The 21513-nt window shown below is 45.1% G+C and overlaps 1 protein-coding gene across 1 annotated transcript; it reads right to left on the bottom strand.

Annotated features, from left to right (window-relative positions):
* Positions 1–1583: 1583 nt before the first annotated feature.
* Positions 1584–5724, bottom strand: TCL1A (TCL1 family AKT coactivator A). Its single transcript, XM_059056412.1, has 3 exons — positions 5605–5724; positions 2246–2416; positions 1584–1640 (listed from the first exon to the last, which is right to left on the bottom strand). The coding sequence occupies exons 1-3, from the start codon at positions 5722–5724 to the stop codon at positions 1584–1586; spliced, it is 348 nt and encodes a 115-aa protein (XP_058912395.1).
* Positions 5725–21513: the final 15789 nt, after the last annotated feature.

Here is a 21513-nt window from a genome sequence, read left to right as displayed (position 1 = left end):
GGACAGAGGAGCTAGAGCTGGCTGGGCCAGGAGGGTGAGGAGGACAGGGCCGGGGGTGGGGGTGTCTTGAATACCAGGAGATGCTGACCGAGGCTTTTTGAGGTCACTTATTCCAATGGTTCTCAAAATTATACCTCTAAGAACACTGGGCTTTTGAGCATTTGGATTATATGAAAAAAAAAAAAATTCCAACCTTTTCTCCAAAGTAAAAGTCTATATATACTAAATTCACGGATATTCTTTCTGTTTCAAATATTCTTACTCAGTGACCATCTGTGCCTGCTTCTCTCCACTAGAATCTGGGTCAAGGATAGAAGCTGGTCCAGCACAAAGTTAGATGAACTGTCTTACATTTAATCAATCAACATTACAAAGTGTTCACGCTACATACAACTTCGTAACATCCAGGTCTGCGGGCACCTGTAAAACAGGGGGACCTCCAACCTCTATCCTTCTACGGGTGGGCAACCCGAGGGCCCGTGCACAGCGCTCGCCTGTCCAGCCTCCTGCCACATCCCAGGCTGGGGACCGCTGACCGGCAGGCTTCTGAGTCCTGAGCACAGACCTGGGCCCTCCTCAGGCCTTCCCGTGAACCGCGCTCGAGGCTGCCGGGGCAGGGGGCGCTGGCCGAGGCGTGGTCATGTGTGGGCCGGCACCACAGAAGACAGCTGGTCCAGGGGCTCAGAGACCAGGCTCGGGCGAGCAGGTCCCATTCCCTGCGGCCGGAAGAACACAGAGCTGAGGTGACAGAATGACAAGCAGCCCAGGGCATGCAGGATGTGACACTAGTTGCTAAGAGGGACAGAACGGGACAGAGGCTGAAGACCATCGGGCCGCTGAGAAAGCCGGAGACACGGGTATGGCGGGGCATGCGGAGGAAGCTGTACACACACACGTCCTCTCCGGCAGGCAGGTCCAGTGTGGGGGGCTCATCCTCTGCCCGTCCTCCCCCTCCCGGACCTGGCTGTGGTGGAGCAGAACACACAGGGCTGGCACACGAAGGTGAACACGAGCACGAACATCGCCGCGGCAGGCTTGGGGCTCAGGGGGCGGAAGGAGATGGGAGCTGCAGGACCTGGGACAAGAGGAGACAGGGTCAAGGGCAAAGGGAAGGAAGGGGCAGGGTGTGGGGTGGGTGGGTGGGAGGGGAGCTGCCGGGAAGAGTCTGGATGGGGGAGTTGGGTGGTCGGTGCTGGTCTCCAGAGCCAAGGCCTTGCGTCCGAGCCAGCGGCTTGGTGTCGGAAGACCCAGATCTGAAACCTGGCTCTGTGATCTGGACCAGTCATTGCGCCTCTCAAAACCGGTTTTTATAACCTGTAAAGTTAAATACTACCCAGCTTGGTTGATGTGATGATCAAGGGACAGTGCCCACAGCTGTGAAGCACCGTGCAGCTCTGTGTGCCCCTGATATTAAGGGGGCGTAAAAATGATTGGCTCCTGAGGTGTTAAAGGAGAGAGCCTGGGTCCCCAACCCTGGGGACCCTCGCAGGGCAGCGCAGTCGGGGGTTGGGGGTCAGTTCTGCCTTCACAGAGGGGAGGAGGGGCGTTCCCTCTTCTTGACCTGGCCCCAGGGGCTCACCTCGTCACTCATACTCTGGGTCTGGCATCTGCTCCAGGAGCATGTCCTCCGTGTCGCCGAACTGTGAGAGAGAAGGAGCTGGAGGCCAGGGTCTGGGATTCTCCTTCCCCTCCCGGCCCCGGGGCTTGGAGTGGCAGGCGGGAACTTGCATGGGGGGGGGGACCCCAGGGGCCCCTCCCCCCACCAGCCTTCAGCCTGGGACTGCCCGCCACAGAGGCTCCTGCCACCCAGGGGCTTCCGCTGGAGACCCCTGAGGGTGGTTGGTCATTCGCTTCTAATGTCTCTCCAATCTGGTCCTTTTAAAATCTGTACTTGCGGGCTTCCCTGGTGGCGCAGTGGTTAGGAGTCCGCCTGCCGATGCAGAGGACACGGGTTCGTGCCCCGGTCCGGGAAGATCCCACGTGCCGCGGAGCGGCTGGGCCCGTGAGCCATGGCCGCTGAGCCTGCGCGTCTGGAGCCTGTGCTCCGCAACGGGAGAGGCCACAACAGTGAGAGGCCCGCGTACCGAAAAAAAAAAAAAAATCTGCACTTGTAAAGTCCCTCCGTTTTCTAAGCTTCTGGTACAGAAACGGAGGGAACAGACAGACCACAGAGGTCAGACATGGGGGAAGGGGAGCAGGGCCACCCATGATGACCTGATGGGTCCCCGGAGAAGCACACACTTGCCTCGATGTGATACACTATGCGCCAGAAACTGGAGTCTGAGCCTCGGTACCGTCTTCCGGGGTAGAGCTGCCACATGACTGGCAGCAGGTATGGGCCCAGCTGGCTGGGGCACACAGGGTCCCCCAGGGGGACATCTTCCTGACGCATGAGGACTTGGAGGCTACTTTCTATCTGAAGGGAAGAGAAGGGCAGGGCACACCTTCACGGTCCTGCAGGCACAAATACCCACGGTCCATCCTGCCACCCACCCAGCCCAGCCCACATCTAAGATGCTGGTGGTCACTGTTCCCAGAAGCTCCAATCCCTAAGCCAGGCACGCTCCTCTCAGGGACTCTGGCTGGGCTGAGATGACCAGCACTCGAATGGGTCTAGACACCCAGACAGGGCCACAAAAGGTCCACTTCGTGACAAACGCCTAGTTGCCAGGGTATGCCATGGGTCCCGGAGCTTCTGTAACTATGGAGTCTGGTGCCTATTTCAGCTGGTGGGGGATTTTCTTGGATTCTTCTTTATCATACAACCCCTTTTAAACAAGATCTCCCCAGACCACAGAATCAGGTGACAGCCCACTTGTCACCATCTCCGCCACTGTTCCTGTTTCATCGCCTCTCGCTGGGCTACTGTGACAACGGCCCAACTTGCCGCCTACTCGGCCCTGTGGCCCACAGCCGAGACTCAGCACCGTAGCCAGGTGTGCACCTAAAGATCACGTCACTCCCCTGCTGGCTGCCCTCCGACACCTTCCAATCGCAAGCAGATGAACTGAAATCTTCACCATGGCCGGAAGGCCCCCAGAGCGGCTCCCTGTCTCTCACCTTCTTCTGTTCCATCCTGGACCCTCCACCCATTCCAGCCACACAGGCCTCCTCGCCGTGTCTGGGACGTGCACACACCCAGAAATCTCTCACACCTGCTGTCCTCTGCCTGGAACATTCTCCCCTAAATCCATGAAGGGCTCACACCCTTTTTTTAAGGCAGGTCTCTGCTCAAATGTATGTCTATAAAGACAAATGTCAGCAAAATCCAACTCTATGATATACATAAGAGGCATGCCCCAAACAGATGTCCAGAAAGGTTTCAAAGAAAATGATGGGCAAAGTGTGGCAGGCACATGCAAATTAAAACTCTGGAGGGGAGGGCTTCCCTGGTGGCGCAGTGGTTAAGAATCTGCCTGCCAATGCAGGGGACATGGGTTCAAGCCCTGGACTGGGAAGATCCCACATGCCGCAGAGCAACTAAGCCCGTGCACCACAACTACTGAGCCTGTGCTCTAGAGCCCAGGAACCACAACTACTGAAGCCCACGAACCTAGAGCCCATGCTCTGCAACAAGAGAAGCCACTGCAATGAGAAGCCCATGCACTGCAACGAAGAGTAGCTCCCGCTCTCTGCAACTAGAGAAAGCCTGAGTACAGCAATGAAGACCCAACACAGCCAAAAATAAATAAATTAAAAACAAACAAACCAACAAACCTCTGGAGAGGACTTGCCTGAAGACCTCACCCCACTCATGCTTGCCCGCCCTCCCACTGTAGTTATCCTACAGAACTTACCACCGGCCTCAATTAGTTTGCTGTCCTTCTCCCCCAGCAGAATGTCAGCTTCACAAGCAGTGAGATTTAATCACATTCACTGCAAAACCCCACAGCCTAGAATCCTGCTTGGCATAAAAAATGGACTCCTATCTTTGTTCAATGATTATTTTTTCAAAGTGTAAATAGCTTTTCAAAAATTTTGTCTATGAAGTAAATTAGAACTCATTGTTAAAAAATAATTCAGATCATCCTGCAAGGTTTAAGTGTAGAAATCACCATTCTTGCTGTGTCAGTATATAGCCTTCCATATCCTTTAACCGTTTTACATTTGTTTATTCATCTCTCTCTTGTTGAGTTATGTAAATCTTTACATATGAAGAATACTGGTCCTTTAACTTATGTGGGGAAAATCCTGCCCCATGGTTTGCTAAAGGGTTATGTTTTGTCCAGAATTCATAACGATTAGGTGAAAAACTCTGCTTCGCAGTTTCCGCATCATGTTGAAGAAATGTCCCAACCAGAGATTTAAAAAAGATATTCACTTAAATTTTCCTCAAATACTTGACTTACAGTGAATATTTGACTTGATTTTTTAAAAGTATATATATGGGGCTTCCCTGGTGGCGCAGTGGCTGAGAGTCCGCCTGCCGATACAGGGCACACGGGTTCGTGCCCCAGTCCGGAAAGATCCCACATGCCGCGGAGCGGCTGGGCCCGTGAGCCATGGCCGCTGTGCCTGCGCGTCCGGGGCCTGTGCTCCGCAATGGGAAAGGCCACAACAGTGAGAGGCCCGCGTACCGCAAAAAAAAAAAAAAAAAAGTATATATATGTATATAAATATGTATTTCAAAATCTTAAAAGCCAATAAAGATGCAAAGTTTAGATGGTGGTTATGAGTCTGGAATCCCAACCCCATTACCTACAAGCAGCACTACTTTAAACAGATTTACATTTTTATGCCTCTGTTTCCTCATCTATAAAATGCACAGTCACTCTCAGTAACTTTTAGCTGTCCTGCTATTACATCACATAAATGTTCTAATACGACATTTAAATGTTTCTTTTATATGTTCTTTCTTTGTTTATATATGTAAAGTTTCAACATTTTTCATCTCAGTTTGTTTGAGGAAACCCATGCTCCGATGGAAAGTGCTGTAAGAGAGTTGTATTTCTTAAAAAAAGAAAAAAAAATTAACTAAAGATCCATCTTAAGGCATTACACATAAAACAAAGTCAACGTCTATTCAATACTGGCTTTTATACTACTATATGCCTTGTGAAGTTTGTTTCTTCCAAAGCATAGAGGAGGTATGAAATATTCCAAAAGCTATAGCAGTAGTTCCCAAACTTGGTTGATCATAATCTGTTGAGGGTTCTTTCAAAATACAGATTTCTGGGGCTCATCTATGGAGATTTTGATAACTGGCCACGTGTGTTAATCACTTACTTTGGAGATTATTCCCATTTTATGGATTAGAACCCTAAGGCCCAGAGAAGTCCTATTTTACTCAAGTTTATATTCATACACTCCAGACACACTGGGTCCCCATCCTTTGACCAACGTGCCTCTCTCTGTGTTTCTCCCACCCTCCTTCCTGGCCCGGAGAACTGCTCATCCTTGGGCTCAGTGCAAAGTGCTTTCATCTGTGAGTCCCCGGCCGCCCTGGGTGGACCTGCCCTTGTGAGCCTCCCGGCCGCCCTCGCCCTGAGGCATGTGAGGGGCTCCTCCAGGGCCTGCACGGCCTGGGGCAACCCGGCTCCAGAGCCGGGGCCATGGATGGGACGCCCATGCTGCCCCGCGAGCCCGACCCCAAAACGTCTGTACCTCGATGGTTACGGGCAGCCAGGTGCGCTGGTTCTCGTCCACGTACACGGCCTTTTCCCAGATCCACAGGTGGTCCGGGTGCAAGGCCGTGTGCGCCCTGAAGAAAGGGAGCTCGCCCATGGTGACGTGAGCGGTCTAGAAAGCAAGGATTGGAGCCTCTCCGGGCTTCTCGCGGGTCCACGGGCTGCGGAACCTCGATACTTTATAACGGGACGGTGCGCGGGCGCCCCCAAGCGGCGGGGCGGGAGGAGGGCGGGGCGGGAGGAGGGCCGTGCGGAAGCGACAGGGCACAACAGGATCTGACCCTGCCCCGAGGCCTGCCTTGTGCCCTGAGACTCTGGCAGCGTCTAGGAGCGCAGATCCAGCCCCACAGACCCAGGACTTCCTTCATACTCTGAGCCAGCCACCCTTGCCCTCCGTCCCCTACTCCCCACTGCTGGGGAGGCGCTCGGGTCTGTGGCTTTGGCTTTTTCTTCTGTCAGGAGGCACCTGGGTCCTCCGCTCCCCTCAACACCCATGCCCCCACTGTCCGAGACAGCCACTATGTGTGGCTGCTCAAGACTGGGACTCGGAGCCTCTGCTTGGAGCTCACAGTCGACATTTGGCCACCCAGAGCCAGGGCCCCTGCACGATCAGAAGAGATGGTGCAAAAGCCTGAACCAGGCCTGGACTTTGCCAGGTTCAGGGCACCACGGTCAGCCTGTGGATTTGGGTATCAAAGTCAATTTCCTTGGTAAATTGCAGCGCTTGAAACCCCTTCCCCCTTCCCTCTCCCCAACACGTTTTCCACTCATTGATGCTGCTGTGGTTATCTGATAGCTGTTCTGAAACATGGTAGTGAAGAAGCATGGCTTTTTCCCTTTATAGTCTTTGAATTCATTAGTGAAAACATCCTTCAAAATGAATGCTTAAAAAGAAACCCCTCCCTCACCCCAAGATCAATGGATTTGAAAAGACCCTGGGTTCTAGAATCAAACATTTCTCTGTAACTTATATCAAATAAGGAAAACGATTTCACTTCATTTTGCTGTACCACGTGCACATTAAGGCAATTAAAATAAAATACGAGAAACAAGTAAAAGGAGCCCCAGCCTCGTTGCTCAAACGATCCCAGTGGTAGTAGCAGTTTGGTGCCTCACCCTCCAGCTCTTTCTTGTCTCTCTGACTAGGCACTAAGAAAATAATTTATGATCTTTCGAAATGTCTCAGAAGTGAAAATGAGCTAAACACCTGACCCCTCTGTCAGCAAAGCTATGTATCTGCTTCTCTGCCTAATTCCCAGGAAGGTGCTGAGGTGGCCTAAGGTAATGGAGATATAATTAGTTTTACCATGAACACAAAATAGAAGACAAAAGCCAAGTAAAGTTGGGAGTGGAGGCAGGTGACATGAGCCCAGCAAACCGCTTTCCCACTGCAGCCCCTAATGGTGCTACTATTTAATATTCAGACTTGTGGCTTTCAGGTGGCCTTCCCCGTGAATGGTTCTTAATTCCGGACCCAGGTAGCCACTAGGAGCAAGATAATATGGTCATATACTCTGTTGGGGAAGTCTCAGCTCGGTCCTGAGCTTTGTCAAAATGAAAACAAGTCCAGCTTAAACAGTGCTGCTGGGATGACCTCTTGTGGCAAAGGAAGGGGGCACCCAGGAGCCATTGTGGCCACTGACTCAGCCATATGCATGGCTCCAGGACCCACAATGCCACTGGGTCTGCTGATTTCATTAGCACTCGTTCTGCTTTTCTAAGAGGCCACAAATAATGGACCAAGAATCAGACCCATGTGGCTGGATATGCTTCTGAATGTTCTGGGGATATGATTCCCCCTCTCCTCCCACCCCCATTTCGAAAGAATAATATACTTCAGTTTCACACGAGGGCTTCTTAACATTGAATGGGAGTAGACATCATTCTTGTGGAGGATTTAGACAATCATTTGAGAAGCGGGTCCAAAAAATGATGAGTGAAATAAGCATGACTGTGGAGTTCATCGAGCAGCTTCTGTTGGAGACCTGAGCCTTCTTTATGGAAATTCCATGAGAGGGAAAACATAGCTCCTCTGGGGTCTCAGAGACAGGGGAGCCCCTTCAGCATGTTATCTGCTCCATCTTAGGGCTCACGGCCAGCCAGCCTAGCTGCAGAGTCCTGTGCTCCTTTCCAACTCTGGCCTTTGTTAGTCTGCAAGCTCCCTGAGGATAATCAAGCCCGTATTTCATACAGAAAGTAACTTTCATATAGAAAGTAACACAAAGCAATTTGTGTTGACTCATTTTTTTAATAGCATCCTTAACTGACACATGTCCTGACTTGGAGCCCGTTTTGACTTTGCCTCTATCACTATGAACTTAGCAAATCCTTTGCTGTCTTGGCCCCATCTCCACACTTTTGTAATGGATGAGCCAAGCTAGACGGATGCTCTGGGCCCTACAATGAGTGGCTCCAAACCATTTAGCTAATGGATCACAACCCTGGCTGTTTATTAGAATCACCTGGAAAGCTTTTATAAAATACCTGTGCCTGGACTCCACCCCAGAGCAGTGAGACCATGATCTCTGAGACTGAGGCTTTGGGTTTTATTTTTTAAAGGATTCCTCAGGTGAGTCTAAAGGGCAGCCAAGGTTGAGAACCACTTCTTGAAGATCTGAGTTACTGTTTTTGAGGTATGACCAAGACTTATAAAACTAAATAACCGTGAAAATGTTAAAGCCATTCTTTCTACCATCAATTCTCAGTCTGAACCTCACCCCAAGCCTGCTCTTCCTTTCCTAGGCTCTACTTTTAATTTGCAGCTTCCAATCTTTTGTGTACAGCGAACCATAACACCAAGATTATTAGGATTGTGACGCTCTGAGATCTCGCCAATTCGTGAAATATAGAAGCTGCATCCATGCTAATTGCCTGGAGTGTTTTGTTGTTGTTCTTGTTAATTCCTACACCTGGGCCATATTTTAGGTAATTAAGGCTGATGACTAAGTGAGCTCAGGGTAAAAGGGATGTTATAGTTTTAACCCATAGGGGTGACTTTTTATTTATTAGTTGTACGCGGGCCTCTCACTGCTGTGGCCTCTCGCGTTGCGGAGCACAGGCTCCGCACGCGCAGGCGCAGCGGCCACGGCTCACGGGCCCAGCCGCTCCGCGGCACGTGGGATCTGCCCGGACCGGGGCACGAACCCGTGTCCCCTGCATCGGCAGGCGGACTCTCAACCACTGCGCCACCAGGGAAGCCCAATAGGGGTGAAATTTTGTCTCTAGGTTAATGGAGAATCTGAGACAAGGATATACTAAGTAAAACTCAGGGACGGATCATAGCTTTAATCCTTGCATGGCTACTGTCTCTCTCTAAACAGAGTTTTCTTTAAGTTTTAAGCACTTCTCAAACTCTCAGGTGTACATGGCGACCTTGGTAAAATGCACATTCTAATTGGATAGAGTTGGGTTGAGATCCTGAATTTCTAACAAGCTCCAAGGTGAGGCTGATACTGGTAGTCTATGAACCACCTCCAAGTAGCAGGGTCCTATGATAACCCAATACACACACAACACGACTGCAAAAGCAAACACCCATAACCCCTACTCAAAACACACAAAATGGTTGAGCCTGACGAACTGGTGGAGTGAGCAGCATGTAGTCTCAATAGAATTGTAACGGACACTTTGAGCTAGAAATGAGGCTCCCATTTGCCCGGAGACAGGTTAGAACTTAACTAAATTTGTATCCGAAGCCCTTTTCAAGCATGGGGCTACTCCACACGTTGGGTGTTACACCCACCCTATCGCTGGGGCTGCCCATTAGATTAGCATGGTTCTTCTTGCTCCACCCTTAATTCTTCTTTAATTTAGTTTGATTGCATTAATTTGACCTCAGAAAAATAGTTTGCATTTCTCTTTATTCCTCCTAGAAAAGTGGCTCTTCCTCTTCATGCTTCTAACATATATAAGCTGAGATAAATATATTAACTGTGTAGAGCTTTTAGTTCTCATACTGAAAATGTCCTCTGTCCCATTTACACAATATCTCTTGACCTGGTTTTTCCATTTTAGGATATTCTAAATGGAATTCTCATCAATTAACAGCATGGGGGACTTATTTTTACATGAGGTATATAAATATAGTATGTATATACTAATCTGTATATTTTGTGTGCTAGGTCAGAATCTAGTTGTATCTTAATTTTTCCAAAGTTTTAGTCAATCTCCCAAAGACTGCTGAATAATTTATCCTTCCACACAAGATTTCTGACAGCAGAAATGTTTAAAATAAAATTATTTTATTGTTGTGGCCACACCACGCAGCATGTGGGATCTTAGTTCCCCGACCAGGGATCGAACCTATGCCCCCTCCATTGGAAGCACAGAGTCCCAACCACTGGACTTCCAGGGAAGTCCCTGACAGTGCCCCTGTTAAATATGAAGTTCCCATGTACAAATGAGTCTGTTTCTGGCCTCTGTTCTGTCCCATTTGACTGTTACTATGGTAAAACCACACTTAAAAATTATTACCAATTTGAATTTGAAATACTTGATGGGATAGGTCTTCCCTCTTTGTTCTCTTTTCAAAATTGTACTTTTGGGGCTTCCCTGGTGGCGCAGTGGTTGAGAATCCGCCTGCCGATGCAGGAGACACGGGTTCGTGCCCTGGTCCGGGAAGATCCCACATGCCGCGGAGCGGCTAAGCCCGTGAGCCATGGCCACTAGGCCTGTGCGTCCGGAGCCTGTGCTCCGCAACGGGAGAGGCCACAACAGTGAGAGGCCCGCATACCGCAAAAAAAAAAAAAAAAAAATTGTACTTTTGCATCTCTGTATTTTTTCTTTTTTAACATCTTTATTGGAGTATAATTGCTTTACAATGGTGTGTTAGTTTCTGCTTTATAACAAAGGGAATCAGCTATACATATAATTATATCCCCATATCTCCTCCCTCTTGCATCTCCCTCCCACCCTCCCTATACCACCCCTCTAGGTGGTCACAAAGCACCGAGCTGATCTCCCTGTCTGTATTTTTTCTTAATACTTTTGGATTTTTACTGGCAGTTCATTGAATTTGTACAGTTAAGGAAAACCTCATATTCTTTAAAAACATTTTGTAATATCTCCTTTAAAAGTGTTACATATTTTTTTTGCTTACTTCTAGATATTTTGTAATTTTGTTGCTTTTGTAAATGGTATGTTTTTTAAATTTGCCATCATTTTATTTAGAATTGTTGCGTCCATCTCTGTCACTGCATGCCAATGGAAACATATTTTCTCTGTGTTTGTATCAGTGAGAAGATAACTGTGCCTGAAAAGTTGGAAAGGATACACTTAAATTATTTCTTTATTGACCTATAACATGCAGAAAATTGCATGAGGGAATGCATGAATGGTATTTTTTTAGAGATTTTAAGCTTTTTAAAAAATTAAAGTATAGTTGATTTATAGTTAGTTTATTGTGTTAGTTTCAGGTGTACAGCAAAGTGATTTGGTTAATATACATATATATGTACATACCAAATATATATATTCTTTTTAAAAAATTCTGTTACAAGATATTAAATATAGTTCCCTGTGCTATATAGTAAAGTCTTGTTGAATGGTATTTTTTATGCTCCTTTCTGGTGTAAAATTTTGGTGTTGACTTTGCACCCAGCATTCTTGCTAAGCTCTTGTATTCGTTTTGATGGTTGGTTTATCTGCAAATAATAGTGTTATTTTCCGTCTTCCTTTCCAATCCTTATACTTCTAATGTCTATCTATCTGTTTCCCTCTCCCTCTCCCTCTGTCCCTTTCTCTCTCTCTCTCTCTCTCTCTCTCTCACTCTCTCTCGGTCTCTCTGTCTCATTGACTTTTGGTGTTTGGTAAAATATGTTAAATAACAGGAGTGGTTGATGGTAGGTGTTCCTGTCTTGTTCCTGTCTTTAATAAGAATTCTAAAGTTTAACCAGTAAGTGTGATCTTACCTGAAAGTTTTGATAGATATGCTTTATCAGTTAAAGAATGTCCTATCATTCTTGGTTCTTCAGGTTTTTTTAAAAAACATATATGTTGAATTTTATTGGATGCCTATTTTGCATCTGTTTGAAATGATCTACATTTGTGTTGAAGCGGTTACTGTAATGCCATAGGTTAGCTACCCAGCCCTCATTTCCCTTCTTGTTCATGCTGCAGAACCCTCATTTTTGGGGGTCTCTACCTCTAAGTTCTTCAGGTAACTGGGAGTAATGATGACCCAGTTCATCAGTAAATCCTGATTTCTCTAAGATAGTTCTTGGTTTGGGGTGACCACATGCCTTAGTTCTGGCCCATGAGGCCTAAGCTGTTTTTTATTTAGATCTAGAAAGTTCTCAGCTATTACTTCTTCAATTATTGTTTGTCTCACATTCTTTTATTTTCTTCTTTTGGAAGCATTATTAAATAGGTGTTTATATTTCTGCATTCATCCTCCATGTCTTAGCTCATTTTTATTCTTTCCTTCTCTTTTAGCTAATACATCCCAGGAGACTTCCTAAGACTGATTTTTCAGTTTGGTAATTTACTCTTTACTGGTATCCATTATGCAGTTTAGCCTATCTATTGAGTTTTTCATTTCAGGAGTTTTATTTTTATTTCCACAATTTTTCTTTTTCTTTTTTTGGTGGGGGATAGGCAAGTGAAGAATACAACTTAAAAACTGTTGCAGGAAAAACATAAGACTGCTTCTATGACCTTGGGAAGAAATGTATTTTTTTTTCATGAAGAAACAAGACCCACAAACAAAAATGGAAAAGAATGATAAATTGAAAAAATTGTTTAGCAAAACACAAAACGTGGCTTAAAAGATAAGCAACATACTCCCTTTCTTCACCTCTCCCTGTCTCTTTGTCTCTCTCCTCAAACTCCAGATACTTTACAAAGATATTTTAAAACTGACTCAGGGTTTATGAAGAGTAATGGTGGGGGGAAAAAAAGAAATTCAATCAAAGGAGAAAGCAGTGCAAGCCTGCTTACAAGGAAGTACATCCAAATGAGGTGTGAGTCACAAGATGGGAGCTCCATGCACAGAAGTGGTCACACTTAGTGGGAGGAGGAATGGACGTGGCAATAAAAGGATTAACTAGAATTTTACAGCAGGGCGTTTTGTTCAGCTGTCGTGAAGATGTCACTGCCACCTCCACACCCACCACCCTGGTTAAGGGTAAAATTACATCCGTTCTCTGGAGGAATGGTACTCAGGATAGGAGTTGGGGCAGTGCCCTGGAGGGGGGCAGGAAGTCCATAAATAAGCAGAAGACCCCCACCCCCGCCTACTGGAGACCCAATCATACTCCTTAGCCCTGGACAAGAAGAGAAACAAGCCCAAAAGAAGTTCTGCCCATCCCCCAAATAGATATCCAAAGCCAGGACAGCTGAAATTCTTATAGGGGAGCACAACTTCTGAGATGAACTCACAGAAAGGAATCACAGGAGGGTGCAAGAACACACACACCGGGCTTCCCTGGTGCCGCAGTGGTTGGGAGTCCGCCTGCCGATGCAGGGGACGCGGGTTCGTGCCCCGGTCCGGGAAGATCCCACAGGCCGCAGGGCGGCTGGGCCCGTGAGCCATGGCCGCTGAGCCTGCGCGTCCGGAGCCTGCGCTCCGCAACGGGAGAGGCCGCAACAGTGAGAGGCCCGCGTACCGCAAAAAAAAAAAAAAGAACACACACCATGAAAAAGAGGCAAAAAACAGAAGAACTTACACCTAAGGGAACAGAGCAATCCAAACAGCCAGAAGCAGTATTTAAAACAAGCATAACTGATATGCCTACAGAAAGTAAGGTTGTGTTTCATGGCAATGACACATGTGTAAGTGGTTTCTTTTTTAAAAAAATCATATTCTGGAGATGCAGTACTGTAGGGGTACAAGCACAAGCTCTGGAATCGGTTGCCTGGATCTACGTTCCATCAGTCACTTACTGGGTTTGTAACCTTGGGCAAGTCCCTTACCTTCTCTGTGCTTTGAGTTTGTTGTTTTGGAAGATGGTAATAATAAAATTACATCTACTTCGTGGGGTTTTTATGAAGATTAAATAGTTAATATTTGTAAACTGTTTAGAGTAGCTCCTAACATATAGTAAGTACTCAATTAATATTTGTTCTTATTATCTTGGAAACAAAGTATGCAGTTGTTGAAGTTAAAGACTCACTAGGTACGTACGTTGAATAGCAGAATAGATAAGATCGAAGCCTGGAAGATTGTCACCCTAAATGCACCACAGACTGAAAGTTGGAAAGTGTGAAATTAAGAGACCTGGAGGATAAATGCACAAATTCCAATATCTATTTAATAAGAATTCAGGAAGCCGAGAAAAGAGAATAAAAGGGAGGCAATATTTGATAAATAATTGAGAAATTTCCAGAACTAAAGATAATTGATGTCATCAGAATAGAATAAATAAGGAAAAAGTTATCTAAATACATTGTAAAAAAATTATCAAGGATAAATTTTTTAAAAATCCTTGTCAACAAGCAAAAAGGATTGATCAATTAGTAAATAGGTAGATAGATAGATAGATAGCTCTTATTGGTTCTATTTCTTTGGAGAACCCTGACTAATACAGAGGCAATATTGGAGGGTGGAGGCGGGATACAGGGCTTCAACACTCAGGCGCACCTGGGCAGGAGGCATGCTGGGATCTGGAAACAAGACGTGCAAGGATGGAAGGAAGCGGAGATCAGGCCAGATGTCTCCAGTGGGTGGGGCATCTGGTGGTGCAATGAATCCGTGAATAAATTCTAGTCCTATGTGAATTACTCAGCAATGAAATAGAGCTGGGGAAGATTAGCTAAGATTACACTATATTTATAAACATGGATTTTAAGCACATTGTTATTAAAGAGTAAAACTGCAGAGAGGGCTTCCTGGAAGGTTCATTAATGTTGGCAAAGTGGAACAAAAATAGCAACACTGTTTATTCACATTGCTGGGAAATGAGTCAGAGATTGCAATCTGAAATTCAAAGCTAGGCACCAGGATCTTGCAATTGTAGGTACAATTTTATTTGTATGGAAATATACGACTTTTTTCTAGGAAGAGGGTCCAAGACTCTAAAAATTAAGAATTATCCATCATGTGATTTGTGATTCTTGATAACTGAAGTTTTCCTTCTCCTTTAGGACAACTTAAATCATTTTTAGGGAAAAATATCTCTCTTCCGGAGTATGACATCTGTCCTTGAGTTCATAAAGACAGTAGACTAAATATAAATAAGCTTTCTCTTATTGACTTCTCGGGTAAGGTGATTAACCATATTATGCTTTGGAAATATTCATAAGAAGTTTTAATACCCAGGCCGACCGGCTCCCTAATAGCTTGTACACCCCCTACTCCTTTGCCTTTTTAGTTCTATTTACTTCCGAATGCATTTAGTTACTTTCTCTTCTCTTCCTGTTCACCACTCCTTAATGGGCCTGTGTATCTTCATTCTTCTAATCTGTTGTCTAAATTTACATGACATTATCTGGATGAGGGGCTAAGGATGGCAAAGGCTGCTTAACAGCCCTTTTTTTTTTTTTTTTTTTTTTTGCGGTACGCGGGCCTCTCCCTGTTGTGGCCTCTCCCGTTGCGGAGCACAGGCTCCGGACGCGCAAGCCCAGCGGCCATGGCTCACGGGCCCAGCCGCTCCGCGGCATGTGGGATCCTCCCGGACCGGGGCACGAACCCGTGTGCCCTGCATCGGCAGGCGGATTCTCAACCACTGCGCCACCAGGGAAGCCCGACGGCCATTTTTCTTAAAGCTTTGTGTCCTCGCTATGATCTTGTTCATTTCCTGGTTTGTATTTGTGCCAGAAATCTGTCCGCTGGATCCATCTGGGCATTGCTACATTTTGTTAAAACTAAACAAACCAGTTGTGGCAATACCCTTGGGAGACTGGAATGTATTTCTGGAACAGTTGCCATTTTTTTCCCTCATTCTAATTGATAACCCTCTGCTGTTGGTTTGATCTCTTCCCAGGTTTCTGCGGACGGCTTGTTTTCTGATTTGCGACATTCATCATGTCTGATCCACTCAACAGTCTTGCTAATATATTATCTTACTCATAGTGAAGATGTCCAAGTTACTCTGTTTCTAATTCCTCACGGGAATGTAAGCTCCATCAGGGCAGAGACTTGGTCTTGTCTCCTTGTATCCTGAGCACCTATGAGAACCTGACACACAGAAGACACTTAAGAAATACTGGAATGAGAAAACTCCTGTCCAGAAAAGTCTTACATTGGGAAGTGGCAGAAGCACATTCTCCTATCAACTGTTGGGTCACCCAGAGTGGGGAGGGGAGCAGCACAGGGAAGTCACCAAACTCAACCCTAAATTCACCTGTAATAACAGCATTGCTAAATTGGATTTCATGAAATTAAGAATTTCTCTTCATCAAAGAGAATACAAACCCAGAGTGTTATATTTGCAAGGTCTAGAACTGACAGACTGCTCGCATCCAGAATACATGAAGAAGTCTAACAAATCGACAGAAGCATGGGCAAAAGACGTGAACAGACACTTCACAGAAGAGGATATCCAAATGACCGATAAACATGTGAAAAGGTGCTGAACCTCCTTACTCATCGGGGAAATGTCAATGAGACCACAGTGAAATCCTACCCACCACAATGGCTAAAATGGAAAATACATCCCAATCCTCCAGGGTAGTTTCTTCACTACCCTGATGTCATAAACATATTTAGTTATATTTGATTCAGAAATATTCAAGTTTGTTTATTTTTGTAACATTTAGGTTTCAGTATGCCTGGAAGCTATTTTGGGGGATTACGTAATGTAAAAGTTCAATTTTTTCCACACAAAATTTCCTAATTCCATTAAGCGAATAGTGTATTTGTTACCTAGTGCCCTATGATATACTTCTTCCATATGCCAAGTTGTCATAGGATCACAGGTGTGGACATATATCTGAGCTATCATGTTCCATTTTCCTATTATCTGTTGCTGCATCAATACCATACTTTACATTTATGGTAACTTTTGATATCAAAATTACCTTTCCTTTATACCTTCCTATTGCCTTCTGGAAAAAAAATTCTTTAGCAGCCAAGGCCCATCATAATCTGACCTTTAACCTCCACTACCCTCTCCTCCCCTACCTCACACCCTATGCTCTTTGTTCCAACCATAGCAATATCTACTTAAGTGGTCAAAATGTATCATGCAGGCAAAGACATGGAATGGGAAGTAAGGAATGGGCACTGAATATGTAAGGGTTATTGTTCTATGAATAAGGAATGATTTTTAAAGAAATATCCTCCTCAAAATCCAGTATTAAACATAACATAACAACATAATTTGGGGCAGGAGGTTAGGAACCCTATAAGTGCATCAATGCTGAAGTTCTTATCTTGGTTGAAAGGAAGTGGTGGAGAGAAGACATAGGTATTAATAATCTTTAGCAGAGATTAGGGAAAATTAAGCAAAGATAAAAGATTTCATAAGTCAAGAGTAACCAAAAGAAAGCATAATAAACTAAACAAACAAACAAAAAAACCCCACCAAATCGCAGGAATGCCAGGTTAGTTTAACACTCAAAAATAAATTAATGTAATTTACCATATTCACAGACTTTAAAAAAAAGAAAAAAAAACATATGATCATCTCAGTAAATGCAGAGAAAGCATTTGACAAAATCTATTATCCATCTCTGATAAAAAGTCTCTGGAAACTAGAAATAAAAGGGAATTTGCCCAATCTGATAAAGGGTAATCTATGAAAATCTATAGGTAACATACTTAATGGTAAAATAGTTAATGCTTTCTAAGTTTAGGAACAAGGCAAGAATGTCTCTTCCCACAAATTCTATTCAAAATTGTGCTGAAGTTTCTAGTCAGGGCAATAAATTAAGAAAAATACATAAAACAGCAGTCCCCAACCTTTTTGGCACCAGAGACCGGTTTCGTGGAAGACAATCTTTCCACGGACCGGGGTTGGGTGGGGTGGGAGGGATGGGGATGGCTCAGGCGATAATGCCAATGATGGGGAACTGCAGACGAAGCTTCAAGCTTTGATTGCCCGCCCGCCCTCACCTCCTGCCGTGCGGCCCGGTTCCTAACTGGGGGTTGAGGACCCCTGGTATAAAAGACATCAGATTGGAAAGGGAGAAGGAAAACTGTTTTCATTCACGGTTGACATGATTGCCTACGTAGGAAATCTGATGAAATCTATTTTTTAAAAAGCTACTAGAAGTAATAATTTTAGAAGATCGGTATATAAAAATCAATTGTATTTCTCAATATTACCAAAAATCAGAAATTTTAAAAATATCATTTAGAATAGCATACAAATATGAGATGCTTAGGGAGAAATCTGACAAAAGATGTGCAAGAGCTGTACACTGACTACTACAAAGCATAGCTGGGAGAAATGAAAGAAGGCCTAAATAAATGGAGAGAAATAGAATATTTATGGTTTGGAAGATTCACTATTGTTAAAATGGTAATTCCTCCTAAATTGATCTGTTGATTCAATGCAGGCCCAATCGAAATCCTAGAAGTCTTTTTTTTAATTGACAAGCAGTAGGCAAAGGATGGTCTTCTCAACCAGCTGTATGGGGGGAAGTGGATATATACATGAACCAAAATAAAGCCTTATCTTATACAATGTGCAAAAATATTTCCAGATGGATTGCAGATTTAAATGAGATAGGTTAAATAATAAAACTTTAAAAGGAAAACATAACAGAATATATTTGTGACCCTGAAGTAGACAGGCTTCTTAAGTAGAACGTAAAATCACTAACATAAAGAAAAAAATAAATAAATTTGGACTATATTAAAATTGAGGAAGCCTACTCACATAGTACACTATAAAAGAATAAAAAGTCAACTCACCAAGTGGGAGAAGATATTTTCAGTACATGTATCTGACAAAGGACTCTTATACAACATATGTAAAGAACTTCTACAAACCAATATAAAAAAAAAGGCAATCCAGTAGATAAATTGGCAAAATACTTGAACAGGGACTTCACTAAAGAGGTTATCCAAATGGCCAAGAGACATATGAAAATAAGCTCAAGTTCATTAGGCATCAGGTTTAATGCAAGTTAAACCCAGTATCAGAGACCACTGCGTACTAACCAGAATTGATAAAAGGAAAAAGAAAATATCAACTTCTGGTAAGCTTGTGAACAACTGGATCTTTATGCCCTGTTGGTAGAAGTGTAAATTTATGCAATTTGGAAAATCATCTGACAATTTCTACTAGTGCTGAAAACACATGTACCTGATGACCCAACAATTCCATTCCTAGGTACACACCCCACAGAAATGTGAACCTATGTCCACCAGAAGTCGTGGACTAGAATGTTCATTGCAAAACTGTTCAGACTGGAAACCCCTCAAAAGCCCATCAATGGTCAAATGGTATTCATTCCCTCCTGGTATTTCCATACAATGGAATACAACTTGGCAATGAGAATGAACAAATCACAGCTATGCACAACAAAATGGATGAATCCCACAAACAGAAAGGTGAGGAAAGTTCAACAGCCACGGGTGAACTCGCAGACATTGTGTCGGCAAAAGAAGCCAGGCTCAAAGGGGTATGTACTGCATGATATTTACATTTGCATTCACGGAAAGCACCGAGAGAAGCAAAGCTAATCTGTAGCGTCCTAAGTCGAGAGAGTGGTTATTCTGGGTTGGGGAGATAGTGGCTGGAAGGGGATACAGGGAAGCTCCTGGGGGTCTGGCCATGTTCTCCTTTATGGGCTGGGTCCTGTGGTACAGCTGGATTCAGTCTGTGATCATTTAAGATGCTATACACTCACAATATTTACAATTTGCCGGAGGTATACTATATTCAGTTAGAAGGTTTCTATTGTTAAAATGAAATGATCATCAAGTGTTAAATAATAAAGAAAGAGAAGTTATATGGAATTCTGATCATTAAAAGCCAAAGGATCAGCACAGGCTTAGGTGCTATTGGAACTTGGAGGTAAGAGCGGCTGGTGTGGCTGTCAGTGGTCTTTGTGGGGGAGGGGTACTGGAATGGCCTCAAAAGACGGGCAGCCTCTGGATGAAAGGGAATAGGTCCTTTGGCTCCAGATGAAAAATAACCTTTGAAAAGTGGGCCAATGATTATAGCCCATTCTTTCCACCCAGAGAAGTCTTTCTGACCAGCCTTTTAAAGGAAAAGATTAAAAGGGACTTTCAGCATATAGTGCGGATGGAGACATAACTGCATGATCTTAGTCAAGTTACTTTGCTTCTCTGAGACTCAGTTTCTTCATCTGTAAAATGGAGGGGAAAGGTGTCCCTTCAGAAGATTAGGGGAGTTACATATGATGGTTCACATACAAATGTTAGTTAAAAGAAAATACAAGATGGGCCCTAGATGGCCTTCCTTGGTCCCTAAATAAACAGTGTATTATAGTTTCGGTTTAAGCATAAAGCTTTTTCTGGGCCTCCTCCCCACCAAGCACCTGTGGGTAACAATGATAGACATATAAATAGCAGACTTCAGACTCCCTACCCCCCCAGACTGGAGCTGCTGTTAATCGGCACAGAGGCTGAGTGCATTGGTGCTGGGAAGATTCACAGAGAGGGCTGGAGTGGGTCTAGGCTCCTTATGCAGTTTATTAATTTAATTCCCTTTGGCTGCTCCGTTCCCTGCCTGGAGATGAAGCAGCACTTCTATTTGAGGACAAGAAGCCTGCTCACAGTGGGTTCTTGAGTCCCCTGATGCCAAATGTGCATGATTCTTCAGATTCTGAGACTGCCCCCTCCCACCGAAATCTGGGAGGTGAATGTTATGCGTTGCAGGGCTCCCAGGAAACAAGAAGTGGAGGGAGAACTCAAAACATATATTGCCAAATCTCCCGCTTCTTGGGATTTTACCACCTCTTGCCTGGGGTTCTTGTGGGAGCCTCCTAAATTCCTCCCTGCCTCTAAACTCTCCTTATCACCACCCTCCACTCCCACCATACCCCTCCCACCAGAGTAAGGGTAAAGCTCAAGCTACAGAGCAAGAGTCTTTGAGATCTGGCCTTGTTGAGTTCTGGAAGCAGGGAGACCGTTGAGATTGCTGCCGTGCTGCTGGGAGAGGGATGGTGGTGGCCCATACAAAGGCAGAGGCAGCTGAGATGCTGAGAACCTAGCTGTTGAAAAAGCTCGCAGGAAGTATAATCAACAGGAAATAAAAAAGAAGCAGCAGGAAATAAAGTAAAAATCAGTAAGTAGGAGGGTAAAATCAACAGGAAGTCAAATCAAGCCAACAGAAAATAAAATAGAATCAACAGAAAGAAACTCATTTGGATGTTGTTTTTTTTTTGCTGGGGAGGAGTAAAGAAGGGAAAGGAAGAGTAAGGAATCTCTCCCCAGATCCTTTCCTGGAACCAGTGTGGATGGGGTTGCCATTACCTGTGATGGGAAACACAGCAAGAGGATGTCTTAGCCCGGGCCCCCCGCAGACGGAACCTGAGAGAAAGGCTTGTAGTGGGGCTGTTTATTGGAGAACATAGTACCAGAGAGCTGGAGGGAGGGCCTGGGGAAGTGAAACGGGAAGGGAGAACCCAACGCAAGGAGGCCTTATTAAACTGCACCACGCTGAGTGACCGCTCCATCCCGTGGACACTCTGAGTCACTTTATGAAATGCTTCTCCGGACTGTGCTCCTGGGGGGCGTAGAGGGAGGCATCGGCTCCTGTCCCTGGTCAAGAGCTGCCCGTCGGCGTTAACTTCCCACACTTCCGGTTGGGCAAGGATGAGTGGCCGGCATTGTGACACCCATGAGAGAAGCCCTGGGACAGGGCATAAGAGACACATGGCCAAAAGCCGAGACCAAGCTACCCCCGTACAAAGCTGATCAAAGCTCAGCAGAAATGGCCAGGGCAGCATCCCATACCCACTGCAAAGGAGAATATATTAAAATAGAAAGGTCGTGCCCCTGTGCTTGAGGAGCCCACAATCTCATAGGAAT

The sequence above is a fragment of the Kogia breviceps genome, chromosome 3 (genome assembly GCF_026419965.1).
Source record: "Kogia breviceps isolate mKogBre1 chromosome 3, mKogBre1 haplotype 1, whole genome shotgun sequence".
NCBI classification, from domain to species: Eukaryota; Metazoa; Chordata; class Mammalia; order Artiodactyla; family Physeteridae; genus Kogia; species Kogia breviceps.
This window is presented reverse-complemented; position numbering and strand designations above follow the sequence as displayed.